The following is a 17,184-nucleotide window of genomic DNA, read 5'->3' as shown; positions in this document are numbered from 1 at the left end:
AATGCGTCCGTTATATTGTTATATTGCATCATCATCATCATCATCAATCGTATTTATTGAGCGCTTGCTGTGTGCAGAGCACTGTACTAAGCGCTTGGGAAGTACAAATTGGCAACACATAGAGACAGTCCCTACAGTTGCATTCTCCCAAGTGCTCAGTATAGTGCTCTGCACACAGTAAGTGCTCAATAAATACAACTGACTCACCCGCAATGGTCCTGCCTCCCACCGTACTCACTGCAATGCCCCCCACCACCCACGCATCTCCCTCCTTGGCACTGCCTTGGGCTGGCAGAGCAGGTGAGGAGAAGAGCCAACTTGTACTTCCCAAGCGCTTAATACAGTGCTCTGCACACAGTAAGCGCTCAATAAATACGATTGAATGAATGAATGAATGAGCATCATCATCATCATCAATCGTATTTATTGAGCGCTTACTATGTGCAGAGCACTGTACTAAGCGCTTGGGAAGCACAAATTGGCAACATATAGAGACAGTCCCTACCCAACAGTGGGCTCACAGTCTAAAAGGGGGAGACAGAGAACAAAACCAAACATACTAACAAAATAAAATAAATAGAATAGCTATGTACAAGTAAAATAAATAAATAATATGATATGATATGAGCTTCCTTGCAAGTAGGGTGTGCCGGCTGATTCAGAAATAGAAAACTTCTCCGTCAGAGGAGGAAATTGGACGGTCACGGGGCACTGATGAAACTAATTCCTGTGAGGCCGCCTTAAAAAGTCACCCAAACTGGAAGTGATTAACAGAGCAGAACTCCACTCAATCATTGGTCTGCTGCAATTAAATAACCATGAATGGTTCATGGGTCCTCTATAAATGATCTTCAGAGCAAGGATCGTGTCTACTGAGAAGCAGTGTGGCTCAGTGGAAAGAGCCCGGGCTTTGGAGTCATCAGGAAGAACACAGAATCCCTTTGCAGAAACAGACACCCTCTTGTCGGTTTAAGTTGAGAGATTTTATTTGAACCTCCGGATTGATGTGAAAGAGGCCGGCACGAAAGAGAGCAGTCATGTCCAGTGCGGTCTGTAAGGATCGCCATCGCCTAGGGGAGAGACCCAAGGAGGATGGGACTGTCCATTTCGGGGTGCTGTGGGATGACCACGTCCCTTTGGGCCGCTTCTTCCAGCCTCGACCATCGGCTGCCTAATGGAAGGAGACGGCAGAGCCAGAGGGCGAGCCCTGGGCAACGGCGGATCGACGTTTCCAGAACCCTCTCCGTCGGGAGTGTTGGCCGACAGGATCCGTTAAGGAACTTTAGGACTTTTTCATTTGATTCCAGTTCCTCTCCCACAGGGCCCTCGAGGGGTCCATCACAGACGAGCACACTTCAGCACGAGAATAGAGCCGCCTCTCCTCAGGCCTAGCCGGGGTCTGGGGCTGAGGGGACGGCGGCGGCAGCTTGGGCTCCAGTTCCAGGTCCAGCTCTAGCTCCGGCTCTTCCTTGAATTCCAGGAAGCTGGAGATGGGCTCTTTCTGTACCCGTTCCAAAGAGGAGTCCAGGTCTAGCTTCAAATGTTCAGACTGAAACGCACACGAAGGGGGGCCTTAGAGGATAGGTCCTCATTTAAGCTCTCCTTCCCACCAATCCCCGCCTTGAGATTCGCTCAATCAATCGATCAGCTGTATTTATTGAGCATTTACTGGCCGCAGAGCCCTATACTAAGAGAGTACATTCATTCAATGGTATTTATTGAGCGCTTACTGTGTGCACAGCACTGTACTAAGCGCTTGGGAAGTCCAAGTTGGCAACATACAGAGACGGTCCCTACCCAACAGCGGGCTCACAGTCTAGAAGGGCAAGGCAGACAACAAAACATATTAACAAAATAAAATGAATAGAATAAATATGTACAAGTAAACTAAATATTCATTCATTCATTCAATCAATCGTATTTATCAAGCGCTTACTGTGTGCAGAGCACTGTACTAAGCGCTTGGGAAGTAAAAGTTGGCAACACATAGAGACGGTCCCTACCCAACAGCGGGCTCACGGTCTAGAAGGGGGAGACAGACAACAAAACAAATTAACAAAATAAAATAAATAGAATAAATATGTACAAGTAAAGTAAATATTCATTCATTCAATCGTATTTATGGAGCGCTTACTGTGTGCAGAGCACTGTACTAAGCACTTGGGAAGTACAAGTTGGCAATATATAGAGACGGTCCCTACCCAACAGCAGGCTCACAGTCTAGAAGGGCAAGACAGACAACAAAACATATTAACAAAATAAAATGAATAGAATAAATATGTACAAGTAAAATAAATATTCATTCATTAATTCAATCACATTTATCGAGCGCTTACTGTGTGCAGAGCACTGTACTAAGCGCTTGGGAAGTAAAAGTTGGCAACACATAGAGACGGTCCCTACCCAACAGCAGGCTCACGGTCTAGAAGGGGGAGACAGACAACAAAACAAATTAACAAAATAAAATAAGTAGAATAAATATGTACAAGTAAATATTCATTCATTCAATCGTATTTATCGAGCGCTTACTGTGTGCACAGCACTGTACTAAGCACTTGGGAAGTCCAAATTGGCAACATCTAGAGACGGTCCCTACCCAACAACGGGCTCACAGTCTAGAAGGGGGAGAGAGACAACAAAACAAAACAAAACAATATCACAGAGTTGGTGGACATGTTCCCTGCCCACCGGAGCTTACAGTCGAGACAGGGAGACCGACATTAACAGAAAGACAGAAATTACGGATATAATAATGATGGCATTTGTTAAGCTCTTACTATGTGCAGAGCACTGGATGTAAGTGCTGTGGGACTGAGGGAGGGGTGAAAAAAGGAAGCAAATACAAGTGTAAAGGCAACGCAGAAGGGGGTGGGAAAAGAGGAAATAAGGGTTTAATCAGGGAAGACCTTTTGGAGGAGATGTGCCTTCACTGAGGCTTTGAAGGTGGGGAGAGCGGTTGTCTGTTGGATATGAAGAAGGTGGGCGTTCCAGGCCAGGGTACGATGAGGGCGAGAGGTCGGCAGCGTGATAGACAAGGTCATTGTACAGAGAATAGGTTGGCATCAGAGTAATAATAATAATAATAATGATGGTATTTGTTAAGCACTTACTATGTGCAAAGCACTGTTCTAAGCACTGGGGAGGTTACAAGGTGATCAGATTGTCTCACGGGGGCTTACAGTTTTAATCCCCATTTACAGATGAGGTCACTGAGGCCCAGAGAAGTGAAGTGACTTGCCCAAAGTCACCCAGCTGACAGTTGGCGGAGCTGGGATTCGAACCCATGACCTCTGACTCCAAAGCCCGGGCTCTTTCCACTGAGCCACGCTGCAGACCAGGTTGTAGAAGGAGAGCAGCGAGGTAAGGTACAGTGCCAAGCGCTTAGTACAGTGCTCTGCACACAGTAAGCACTCAATAAATACGATTGATGATGATGATGGGGGCGAGATGATTCTGGGACATGAATTGTCATAGCATCCGATCAATCAATCAATCGATGGTGTTTCTTGAGTAATAATAATAATAATAATGGCATTTATTAAGCGCTTACTATGTGCGCAACACTGTTCTGAGCACTGGGGGGGAATACAAAGATGATCAGGTTGTCCCACGTGGGCTCACAGTCTTCATCCCCATTTTACAGATGAGGGAACTGAGGCCCAGAGAAGTGAAGTGACTTACCCAAAGTCACACAGTGGACAAGTGGCAGAGTCGGGATTCGAACCCATGATCTCTGACTCCAAAGCCTGGGCTCTTTCCACTGAGCCATGCTGGGTAGGGACTGCCTCTATGTGTTGCCAATTTGTACTTCCCAAGCGCTTAGTACAGTGCTCTGCACATAGTAAGCGCTCAATAAATACGATTGATTGATTGATTGATTGATGCTGCTTCTCTACTTACTGGGTGCAGAGTACTGGACTGAGTGCTTGTCAATCAGATGTTAAAAATTATTTATTTATATTAATGTCAGTCTCGCCCTCTAGACTGTAAGGTCATTGTGGGCAGGGCATGTGTCTACCAACTCTGTTGTGCTGTCTTCTCCCAAGTGCTTAGTACAGTGTTCTTCACCAATAAATGCTCAGTTAATACCATTGATGATGATGATTGGGAAGCAGCGTGGCTCAGTGGAAAGAGCCCGGGCTTTGGAGTCAGAGGTCATGGGTTCAAATCCCAGCTCCGACAACTGTCAACTGTGTGACTTTGGGCAAGTCACTTAGCTTCTCTGTGCCTCAGTTACCTCATCTGTCAAATAGGGATTAAGACTGTGAGCCCCACGTGGGACAACCTGATCACTTTGTAAACTTCCCAGTGCTTAGAACAGTGCTTTGCTCATAGTAAGCGCTTAACAAATACCATCATCATTATTATTATTATTATTCTCTGGGCCTCAGTTACCTCATCTGTAAAATGGGGATTAAGACTGTGAGCCCCGCGTGGGACAACCTGATCATTTTGTAACCTCCCCAGCGCTGAGAACAGTGCTTTGCATATAGGAAGCGCTTAATAAATGCTATCATTATTATTATTATGATGATTGGGAGAGCAAAACCTTTGTGAAAAGGTTTATTCTTTTAGACTGTGAGCCCACTGTTGGATAGGGACTGTCTTTATATGTTGCCAACTTGTACTTCCCAAGCACTTAGTACAGTAAGCGCTCAATAAATACGACTGATTGATTATTCGAGGCGAAGTGAGCTCCCTGAAACGCTTCTTGCTTGGCACTGCACCTGACTATGAATCTGTTCACCCAAATCTTCAGATCTTCCCTCTCCCAAGTGCTTAATACAGTGTTCTGCACACAGTAAGCTCTCAATAAATACGACTGAATGAATGAATGAACTGTCACAAAAGAAGTGTAGACAGACTTTGGAGCCCTGGGATCTAGTCGGCGCTCAACAGGCGTGGAATGCATTGCAAAAGGGGATTAAACTGCACAATATTTGGCAACCTCTAGCCCCTCAGCTGGAAGGAGAAGCAGCTTGGTTTAGTGGTAAGAGTATGGGCATGAAGGGTTCTAATCCCAGCTCACTCTTTTCCTGCTGTGTGACCTTGGGCAAGTCATTTTACTTCTCTGGGACCCAGTTTCCTCATCTGTAAAATGCCAATTCATTCATTCATTCAATCGTATTTATTGAGCACTTACTGTGTGCAGAGCACTGTACTAAGCGCTGGGGAAGCACAAGTCGGCAACATACAGAGACGGTCCCTACCCAACAGCGGGCCCACAGTCTAGAAGGGGGAGACAGACAACAAAACAGGACATATTAACAAAATAAAATAAATAGAATAAATATTCATTCAATCTTATTTATTGAGCGCTTACTGTGCGCAGAGCACTGTACTAAGCGCTTGGGAAGCACAAGTCGGCAACATACAGAGACGGGCCCTACCCAACAGCGGGCCCACAGTCTAGAAGGGGGAGACAGACAACAAAACAGGACATATTAACAAAATAAAAATAAATAGGATAAATATGGACAAGTAAAATAGAGTAATAAATACGTGCAAAAATGGGGGTGAAGATCGGGGGACCAGCTGAGCACGTTGTATCTTCTCCCCCCCACCCACCAGCGTTTAGAACAGTGCCTGTTCTCCCATGTGAGAGAGGGACTTTGTCTATCCTGATGAACGTGTGTCTACCCCAGCGCTTAGAACAGTTCTTTATGCATAGTAAGCTCTTAACAAATACAATAACAATAATAGTAATGATGATAGTAATAAAAAAAAAATAATACTAAGGTCTCATCTCCTCGAAGAGGTGATCCCCAATGAAACCCTCTTTTTCCCAACTCCCTCTCTCTTCAGGGAAGGTCTTTTGGAGGAGACGTGTTTTCGGTAAGGCTTTGAAGGAGGCGAGAGTAATTGTAGGATTTGAGGAGGGAAGGCGTGCCAGGCCAGAGTCAGAATGTGGGCGAGGGGTTGGCAGCGAGATAGGCGAGATAGAGGCACAGTGAGAAGATTAACACCAGAGGAGCGGAGGGTGCAGGCTGGGTCGTAGAAGGAGAGAAGCGAGGTGAGGTAGGAGGGGGGCAAGGTGATGGAGTGCTTTAAAGCCAATGGTGAAGAGTTTTTGTTTGATGCAGAGATGGATGGGCAACCCCTGGACTTCTTTGAGGAGTTGGGTGACTTGTCCTGAATGTTTTTAGAGAAAAATGATCCGGGCAGCAGAGTGAAGTATGGACTGGAGGCTGGGTATTCAGCAAGGAGGCTGATGCAGTGATCCAGGTGGGATAGGATGAGTGATTGCATTAACATGGTAGGAGTTTGGATGGAGAGGAAAGGGTGGATTTTAGCAATGTTATGAAGGTGGTACCAACAGGATTGAGTGATGGATTGAATATATGGGTTGAATGACAGAGAGGAGTCAAGGATAATGCCAAGGTTATGGGCTGCTGAGACAGGAAGGATGGTGGTGCCGTCTACAGAGATGGGAAAGTCAGGGGGACCACAGGGTTTGGGTGGGAAGAAAAGGAGTTCTGTTTTAGATATATTAAACTGGAGGTTATGGGAGGACATCCAATTAGAGTTCTCTTGAAGGCAAGAGGAATTGCTAAACTGCAGAGAGGGAGAGAGATCGGGGCTGGAGATGTTGATTTGGGTGTCATCCGCATAGAGGTTGAAGCCACAGGAGCAAATGAGTTCTCCAAGGAAGTGGGTGTAGATGGAGGATAGATGGGGACCCAGAACTGAACCTTCAGGGACAGTTTTGGGGGTGGGAGGTGGAGGAGGAGCCTGTGAAGTAGACTGAGAATGAACGGCCAGAGAGATAGGAGGAGAACCAGGAGAGGACGGAGTCAGTGAAGCCAAGGCTGGATAACTTTTCCAGTAGAAGAAGGTGGTCCACAGTGTCAAAGGCAGCTGAGAGGTCAAGGAGGATTAGGATGGCATAGAGGTCATTGGATTTGGCAAGAAGGAGATCATTGGTGACCTTTGAGAAGGCGGTTTCTGTGGAGTGATGGGGACGGAAGCCCGATTGGAGGGGGTCATTGGAGGGATTTGAGACAATGGGTGTAGACGACTTGCTCAAGGAGTTTGTAGAGGAACGACGGGAGGGAGAGGGGGCGATAACTGGAGGGACCCATGGGTCAAGGGAGGTTTTTTTGTAGAATGGGGAGACATAGGCACGTTTGAAAACAGAGGGGAAGAAGCCATTTCATTCCATGATCCTTTGCTGCATCTTCCCCTCCCCTGTCCCAGGGCCTATGGGGCTATAAGGATGTCTGACCTGCTCCTCTTCTGGGTACGTATTCTGCAAGATCTCAGAGGACTCCTCCAGACCGACTTCAGAGATCTTTGAGTACCTCCGGGCTACGGCGAACAGCACTGCGTCATGAAGGCTGAGGAAGAGCTGGGCCTTGGAGATGCCACTGTCGAAGAAGTCGTTCCTCTCGAAGGCCCTGACCACAGAAGCTGTAACGCAAACGCGGCACAAAATCCCGTCAGGTGAGCGAAAGCAGCTAATAGGAACCAAGTGGAAGGAGGAGCAGGAAGTGGCCCCATATGGGAATGTGGGCCGACCTGGGAAAAGGAGGAAAAGCTTCCCCCCGAAGCCCCGGGCAACACCACGGTGGGGGGGGGGGGGGGGGGGGGGGGGGGGGGCTCACTCTCCGTCAGAGAAGAAAGGGGATTAAGAAACAAATCAATCAATCAGTCAGATTTATTGAGGGCTTACTGTGTGCAGGCACTGTACTGAGCACTTGGGAGAGTACAATAAAACAGAGTTGGTAGAAATATTCCCTGTCCACAGTGATTTTACAGCCTAGAGGGGGAGGCATACTGAATAAATGCATTATGGATTTGTACATAAGTTCTGCGGAGCTGAGGCGGGGGTGAATAAAGGGAGCAAATCAGGCCAGCACAGAAGGGAGTGGGAGAAGAGAAAAGGAGAGTTTAGTTAGGGAAGGCTTCTTGTAGATGATGTGTCCTCAATAAGGCTTTGAACGTGGGGAGAGCAGTTGTCTGTGGGATATGAAGAGGGAGAACGTTCCAGGCCAGAGGCAGGACATGGGCGAGAGGTCGGTGGCGAGATAGAAAGAACCACTCGGCTCCTCGGTAGCAGGGAGCCTCCATCAATCAATCAATCAATCAATCATATTTATTGAGCGCTTACTGTGTGCAGAGCACTGTACTAAGCACTTGGGAAGTCCAAGTTGGCAACATATAGAGACAGTCCCTACCCAACAGTGGGCTCACAGTCTAAAAGGGAGAGACAGAGAACAAAAGCCAACATACTAACAAAATAAAATAAATAGAATAGATATGTACAAGTAAAATGAATAAATAGAGTAATAAATATGTACAAACATATATACATATATACAGGTGCTGTGGGGAAGAGAAGGAGGTAAGATGGGGGGGATGGAGAGGGGGACGAGGGGGAGAGGAAGGAAGGGGCTCAGGCTGGGAACAAAACCAAACATACTAACAAAATAAAATTAATAGAATAGATATGTACAAGTAAAATAAATAAATAAATAAATAAATAGAGTAATAAATATGTACAAACATATATACATTTATACAGGTGCTGCGGGGAAGGGAAGGAGGTAAGATGCGGGGGATGGAGAGGGGGACGAGGGGGGAGAGGAAGGAAGGGGCTCAGTCTGGGAACAAAATCAAACATATTAATAAAATAAAATAAATAGAATAGATATGTACAAGTAAAATAAATAAATAGAGTAATAAATATGTACAAACATATATACATATATACAGGTGCTGTGGGGAAGGGAAGGAGGTAAGATGGGGGGATGGAGAGGGGGACGAGGGGGGAGAGGAAGGAAGGGGCTCAGTCTGGGAACAAAACCAAACATACTAACAAAATAAAATAAATAGAATAGACATGTACAAGTAAAATAAATAAATAAATAAATAGAGTAATAAATATGTACAAACATATATACATTTATACAGGTGCTGTGGGGAAGGGAAGGAGGTAAGATGGGGGGGTTGGAGAGGGGGACGAGGGGGAGAGGAAGGAAGGGGCTCAGTCTGGGAACAAAACCAAACATACTAACAAAATAAAATAAATAGAATAGATATGTACAAGTAAAATAAATAAATAAATAGAGTAATAAATACGTACAAGCATATATACATTTATACAGGTGCTGTGGGGAAGGGAAGGAGGTAAGATGGGGGGGATGGAGAGGGGGATGAAGGGGACGAGGGGGGGGGCCAGTGAAAAGATGAAGAAAATGTTGGAGAAACATTTGCACAGTTCCTAAGGGCTGCGCTGAGAGATGAGGACGGTGCCGCCAACTTTCTCAGCACCACAGTTCTCTCTTTGGAACGCGGTTTCTGCACCCATGACTTTTCAAATCGAAACAGCAGTCAGTGGGTAAACTCGATGGGGGCAGGGACGGTGTCTATCAGCTCTGTTTGGTTGTTACTCTCCCAAGCACTTAGTACAGTGCTCTGCACACAGTAAGTGATCAATAAATGTGACTGATTGTTCGATTGGGTCCTTGATATCTGCCTCCCCCCTCTAATAATAATGATGGCATTTATAAAGTGCTGACTATGTGCAAAGTACAGTGCTCTGCACATAGTAAGCGCTCAGTAAATACGATTGATTGATTCTAAGCGCTGGGGAGGTTACAAAGTGACCCAGTTGTCCCACGGGGGGGCTCACAGTCTTAATCTCCATTTTACAGATGAAGGAACTGAGGCCCCGAGAAGTGAAGTGACTTGCCCAAAGACACACAGCTGACAATTGGCGGAGCCAGGATTTGAACCCTTGACCTCTGACTCCAAAGCCTGCGCTCTTGCTTCTAGACTGTGAGCCCACTGTTGGGTAGGGACTGTCTCTATATGTTGCCAACTTGGACTTCCCAAGAGCTTAGTACAGTGCTCTGCACACAGTAAGCGCACAATAAATACGATTGATGATGATGATGATGATGATGTTGCCAACTTGTACTTCCCAAGCGCTTAGTACAGTGCTCTGCACACAGTAAGCGCTCAGTAAATACGATTGATGGATTGATTGCTTTCCACTGAGCCACACAAGCTCGCTGTGGGCAGGGAATGTCTCTGTTCACTGTTGTACTGTACTTTCCCAAGCGCTTACTACAGTGCTGTGCATACAGTAAGCACTCAATAAATTCAACTGAATGAATAAATAAATGAATGTCTCTCATTATTAGATTATGAGCTCCCTGAAGGTAGGGAGGCCTAGTGGAGACCTAGTACAGGAATGGAAATCAGGAAGCCCGGATTCTAGTCCCAGTTGCACTACTTTACCGCGTGATCTTGGGTAAGTCACTTGACTGCTCTGTGCCTCAGTTTCCTCATCAGTAAAAGGGATATAAACTAACCTCTTTTCCTTCCCCCTTTCACTGAGTGGGACCAAGGGGGCTATCTGATTATCCTGGGCCCACCTCAGCACTTAGCACAGTGCTGGGCACACAGTAAGTGCTTCAAAAATGCCATCGTTTACATGCTCAGCAACTCTTCCATCATCATCATCATCAATCGTATTTATTGAGCGCTTACTATGTGCAGAGCACTGTACTAAGCGCTTGGGAAGTACAAATTTGCAAGCCACCGTTCAATGCTACCCACGCTGATAAGCGCTTAATGAGTGCTAGTCTTTTAGACTGTGAGCCCACTGTTGGGTAGGGACTGTCTCTATACGTTGCCAATTTGTACTTCCCAAGCGCTTAGTACAGTGCTCTGCACATAGTAAGCGCTCAATAAATACGATTGATGATGATGATGCTAGATTCCTCGATACTCACGGTGACAGCCCGCAATCAGCACCAGCACATCAATGTTGTGGAAGGCGTTGCAAATCTGTGGAGATAAAGGTTAAATTAAGGAGGTTTGACCCCACGTGTTAGCGCTTAGTACAGTGCTCTGCACACAGTAAGCGCTCAATAAATACGATTGATGATGATGATGATGTGTTCTCCGGGGGCTCCAGAAAGGAGGCTTCTGATTGGGCCCACCCTCCCAGCCCGCTGCCGATCAGAAAGTTGGCTGGTACTGAAGCTGGTAGAGAAGCAGCGTGGCTCAGCAGAAAGAGCCCGGGCTTTGGAGTCAGAGGTCACGGGTTCAAATCCCGGCTCCGCCAACCATCAGCTGCGTGACTTTGGGCAAGTCACTTCACTTCTCTGAGCCTCAGTTACCTCAGCTGTAAAATGGGGATTAAAACTTTGAGCCCCCCGTGGGACCACCTGATCACCTTGTAACCTCCCCAGGGCTTAGAACAGTGCTTTGCACATAGTAAGCACTTAACAAATACCATTATTATTATTACTGTGTATCCTGGGGAGGAAGTATGGGAGAATTGGGGGTTCAAGTCCCGGCTCTGCCACCTGTCTTTTGTGTGGCTTTAGGCCAGTCACTTAACCTCCCCTGCCTCAGTTTCCCCATCTGTAAAATGGGGATCATTCATTCATTCATTCAATCGTATTTATTGAGTGCTTACAGTGCGCAGAGCACTGTACTAAGCGCTTGGGAAGTACAAGTTGGCAACATATAGAGACGGTCCCTAGCAGCATGGACTACTGGAAAGAGCATTGGCATGGGAGTCAGAGGTCATGGGTTCTAATCCCGGGTCTGCCACGTGACTGCTGTGACCTTGGGCAAGTCACTTAACTTCTCTGGGCCTCGGTTACCTCCTCTGTAAAATGGGGATCAAGTCTCTGAGCAGCATGAGGGACAAGGACTGTGTCGAACCTGATTACCTTGTGTCTACCCCAGCGATTAGAACAGTGCTTGGCACATAGTAAGCGCTTAACAAATACCACAATCATTATTGGATAGCGCATTGGACTTCTAGCGTGTGCAAGGCATTCAAAGGTTGTGGGTTCGAGTCCCACCAGAGTCGGGGTTACTTTATTCTAGACTGTGAGCCCACTGTTGGGTAGGGACCGTCTCTATATGTTGCCAACTTGTACTTCCCAAGCGCTTAGTACAGTGCTCTGTACACAGTAAGCGCTCAATAAATATGAAATAAATAAATACTATCATTATTATTAATACCTCGGAAGAGTGTTTTGAGGAGTCAATCCAAATACCTAATGTAAGGTGCTTTGACAATAAAAGCACCAAATAGAAATCTCTAGACTGTAAATTTGTTGTGGGCGGGGAACCTACCTATCAATTCTGTGATTTTATATTTTCTCAAGTGCGGTCTGCGTGCATTAAGTGCTCAATAAGTCCAGATACAAATCCTGTCGCTCTCTGATTCACGGTCACACGTGCTTTCGTGTTATCAAGATGTGAATTCTTGTGTATATTTTTAGTATCTTTGGAAGAATTTTGTAGTGCATGAATCAGAGAGTGACAGGATTCGATTAGATTTTAGACGAGCAGCATGGCTCAGTGGAAACAGCACAGGCTTGGGAGTCAGAGGACATTTTTTTTTTAGTAATGTCCATCTCCCCCTCTAGAATGTAAGCTCCTTGTGGACAGGGAATACGTCTGTTTACTGTTATACTGTACTCAATCAATCAATCAATCAATCAATCGTATTTATTGAGCACTTACTGTGTGCAGAGCACTGGACTAAGCGCTTGGGAAGTACAAGTTGGCAACATATAGAGACAATCCCTCCCCAACAGTGGGCTCACAGTCTAGAAGCGCTTAGTACAGTACTCTGCACACAGTAAGCGCTCAGTAAATTCATTCACTCATTCGATCATACTTACTGAGTGTTTACTGAGTGCAAAGCACTGTACTGAGCCCTTGGGAGAGTACAATATAATAATAAACTATAATAATAATAAAACAATAAACAACAATAATAATGCCACGAATAAATAATATAATAGTAAATATTAATATATCTATAATATAATAAAGTAATACATATTAATACTAAATGATAATAAAGAAATAAAATAATAATAAAATAATAATAATCTCAGTATCTCTGGACCCCTGGCTAATAAATAAATACATAATAACAATAAAAATAAATAACGTAATAATAAATATCGGTATATTTATAATACAATATATAAGATAATAATGAATATGAACAATAAATAATAATGAATAAAAATAAAATAATATAAATAAGAATCTCAGTATCTCTGGACCCCTGACTAATAAATAAATAATAATATTAAAAATAAAGAATATGATAATAAATGTTAATATATTTATAATATAATATATAATATAATAATGAATATTAACAATGAATAATAATTAATGGTAATGAAATAATATAAATAATAATAATCTCAGTATCTCCGGACCCCTGGCTAATAAATAAATAAATAATAAAAATGAAAAAATGTAATAATAAATATTGATATATTTATAATATAATATAATATATAATAATGAATAGTAGCAATAAATAATAATGAATAATAATAAAACAACATAGATAATAATCTCAGTATCTCTGGACCCCTGGCTAATAAATAAATAATAATATTAAAAATAAATAATATAATGATAAATATTGATATATTTATAATATATGATATAATGATGAATATTAACAATAAATAATAATGAATGATAATAAAATAATATAAATAATAATAATCTCAATATCTCCGGACCCCTGGCTAATAAATAAATAAATGATAATATTAAAAATAAACAACACAATAATAAATATCAATATATAAAATATAATGTAATATAATATAGTATAATATAATATAATATAATATAATATAATATAATATAATATAATATAATATAATATAATATAATAATATAATATAATATAATAATACAATATTATAATATAATATGATATAATATAATATAATATAATATAATATAATATAATAATATAGTAATGAATAATAGCCATAAATAATAATAAATAACAATAAAATAATATAAATGATAATAATCTCAGTATCTCCGGACCCCTGGCTAACCAAGAGCAGAAACTACACATCACTCCGAACTAGCAAGACTCTCACCTCAGAGCAGGCTGGGAACAGAACTGCGGACATCTCAAGTCAGGACTCACCTGTCTAAGTGTCTTGGAAGCCTGGAGATCCACAAAATGCACCATGGAGAAATCCAGGATGATGGTGTGGATATTTGGCATGTAGGAATCCTCCGAAAAGTGCTCCTGGGTCCCCTTGGAGACACACTTACTATCTTGGGAGTCGAACACTTGGTTATCAGAGGGAGCCTCTTCAGAGGTCAAGGCGGGTTGGGAGGAGGGAATCCAAATCCTCTCAACCTCCTCTTTCTGCGGAGCCTGAGCCCTTGAAGGCCTGGGAAAAGCTAAGTTTCCCGGACACGGCATATGGCTTTCCGACCGAGGCCAGCTCGGAGTTCCGCCTTCATACCGGGAGCAGTGGACCAAGTTGATGGAAGACGATGAGTCGGTTTGGCTTCGATTCTTCAGCCTCTCCGTAAAGGAAATCTGGGGCGACACAGAGTTATGGCGAGCTCGAGTCTTCTTTTTTTTTTTTTCAAACACAATGGTTTGTGTTTGAAACCAAACGTCAATCGTATTTATTGAGCGCTTACTGTGTGCAGAGCACTGTACTAAGCGCTTGGGAAGTATAAGTTGGCAACATATAGAGACGGTCCCTACCCAACAGTGGTCTTTTTTTTTTCAAACACAATGGTTTGTGTTTGAAACCAAACGTCAATCGTATTTATTGAGCGATTACTGTGTGCAGAGCACTGTATTAAGCGCTTGGGAAGTACAAGTTGGTGACATATAGACAGTCCCTACCCAACAGTGGTCTTTTTTTTTTCAAACACAATGGTTTGTGTTTGAAACCAAACGTCAATCGTATTTATTGAGCGCTTACTGTGTGCAGAGCACTGTACTAAGCGCTTGGGAAGTATAAGTTGGCAACATATAGAGACGGTCCCTACCCAACAGTGGTCTTTTTTTTTTCAAACACAATGGTTTGTGTTTGAAACCAAACGTCAATCGTATTTATTGAGCGCTTACTGTGTGCAGAGCACTGTATTAAGCACTTGGGAAGTACAAGTTGGTGACATATAGACAGTCCCTACCCAACAGTGGTCTTTTTTTTTTTCAAACACAATGGTTTGTGTTTGAAACCAAACGTCAACCGTATTTATTGAGCGCTTACTGTGTGCAGAGCACTGTACTAAGCGCTTGGGAAGTACAAGTTGGCAACATATAGAGACGGTCCCTACCCAACAGTGGTCTTTTTTTTTTTCAAACACAATGGTTTGTGTTTGAAACCAAACGTCAATCGTATTTATTGAGCGATTACTGTGTGCAGAGCACTGTATTAAGCGCTTGGGAAGTACAAGTTGGTGACATATAGACAGTCCCTACCCAACAGTGGTCTTTTTTTTTTCAAACACAATGGTTTGTGTTTGAAACCAAACATCAACCGTATTTATTGAGCGCTTACTGTGTGCAGAGCACTGTACTAAGCGCTTGGGAAGTACAAGTTGGCGGCATATAGAGACGGTCCCTACCCAACAGTGGTCTTTTTTTTTTTCAAACACAATGGTTTGTGTTTGAAACCAAACGTCAGTCGTATTTATTGAGCGCTTACTGTGTGCAGAGCACTGTACTAAGCGCTTGGGAAGTACAAGTTGGCGACATATAGAGACGGTCCCTACCCAACAGTGGGCTCACAGTCTAAAAGACAAACCAAACCAAACCACACATCAGAGAAGCAGCGTGGCTTAGAGAAGCAGCGTGGCTCAGTGGAAAGAGCCCGGGCTGGGGAGCCAGAGGTCGTGGGTTCTAATTCCGGCTCTGCCACTTGTCAGCTGTGTGACCTTAGGCAAGTCACTTAACTTCTCAGGGCCTCAGTTCCCTCATCTGTAAAATGGGGATTGAGACTGTGAGCCCCTTGTGGGGCAACCTGATTACCTTGTATCTACCCCAGTGCTTAGAACAGTGCTTGACACATAGTAAGCGCTTAACAAATACCACCATTATTATTATTATTATTATTATTATTATCATTATTATTATTATTATTATTATTAGTTTCTGTTTTCCTGAAGGTGATGGAAAAAAGCCCCCGCTTTTTCTGATATCCTGGATACAGGCACTATTGAGGGAGCTTGGTGGATTCGATTAGATTTTAGAGAAGCAGCATGGCTCAGTGGAAACAGCACAAGCTTGAGAATCAGAGGACATGGGTTCTAATCCCAACTCCACCACTTGTCTGCTGTGTGACCTTGGGCAAGCCACTTGCAAGCCACTTAATAATAATAATGGCATTTATTAAGCGCTTACTATGTGCAAAGCACCGTTCTAAGCGCTGGGGTAGATACAAGGTGATCAGGTTGTCCCACGGGGGGCTCACAGTCTTAATCCCCATTTTACAGATGAGGTAACTGAGGCTCAGAGAAGTGAAGTGACTTGCCCAAAGTCACCCAGCTGATAAGTGGCGAGGTCGGGATTTGAACCCATGACCTCAGACTCCAAAGCCCGTGCTCTTTCCACTGAGCCACGCTGCTTCCCCACGCTGCTTAACTTCTCTGTGGCTCAGTTACCTAATCTGTAAAATGGGGATTAAGACTGTGACACCCATGTGGGACAACCTCATTACTTTGTATTTACCCCAGCACTTAGAACAGTGCTTGGCACATAGTAAGCACTTAATAAATACCATTATTATTATTATTTGATGGCATGAGAACGGGAGGGTGGACACGCAGATGGGTGAAGGGAAGGAGTGGGAGTGGGAGGAGTGCTTAGATGTACCACTGCTGCTTCCAGGCTGGGAGAAAGCTTGGGGTGTCAGCTAATAGTTGATGTCAGAACCACATTGACACTGGTCTAATAATAATAATAATAATAATAACAATAATAATAATAATAATAATAATAATACACTGCTAGAGAAGCAGCGTGGCTCAGTGGAAAGAGCCCGGGCTTTGGGGTCAGAGGTCATGGGTCCAAATCCCAGCTCCACCAACTGTCAGCTGTGTGACTTTGGACAAGTCACTTCACTTCTCTGGGACTCAGTGACCTCACCTGTAAAATGGGGATGAAGACTGTGAGCCCCCCGTGGGACAACCTGATCACCTTGTATCCTCCCCAGTGCTTAGAACAGTGCTTTGCACATAGTAAGCGCTTAATAAATGCCATTAAAAATAATAATTATTATTATTATTGTTATAACAATAGTATTTGTTAAGCACTTACTATGTGCCAGCCACTGCACTAAGAGCTGTGGTAATAATAATAATAGCAATTATTATTATTATTATTATTATGACATTTGTGAAGCGCTT

General features: G+C 43.6%; 1 protein-coding gene across 1 annotated transcript in view; it reads right to left on the bottom strand.

Annotated features, from left to right (window-relative positions):
• Positions 1–970: 970 nt before the first annotated feature.
• Positions 971–17,184, bottom strand: part of SLC26A8 (solute carrier family 26 member 8) — a 75,376-nt gene continuing 59,162 nt past the window's right edge. Inside the window, exons 17-20 of the mRNA XM_038749395.1 lie at positions 13,955–14,359; positions 10,743–10,797; positions 7,226–7,410; positions 971–1,549 (exon numbers count right to left, since the gene is read on the bottom strand). Coding sequence (XP_038605323.1) covers positions 1,283–1,549; positions 7,226–7,410; positions 10,743–10,797; positions 13,955–14,359 — 912 coding nt within the window. The 3' untranslated portion in view covers positions 971–1,282. The remainder of the gene's footprint in view (positions 1,550–7,225; positions 7,411–10,742; positions 10,798–13,954; positions 14,360–17,184) is intronic.

Source organism: Tachyglossus aculeatus, chromosome 7 (assembly GCF_015852505.1).
Source record: "Tachyglossus aculeatus isolate mTacAcu1 chromosome 7, mTacAcu1.pri, whole genome shotgun sequence".
Taxonomy (NCBI): Eukaryota; Metazoa; Chordata; class Mammalia; order Monotremata; family Tachyglossidae; genus Tachyglossus; species Tachyglossus aculeatus.
The sequence above is the reverse complement of the archived record's forward strand: the minus strand, read 5'-3'. Positions and strand labels throughout refer to the sequence as shown.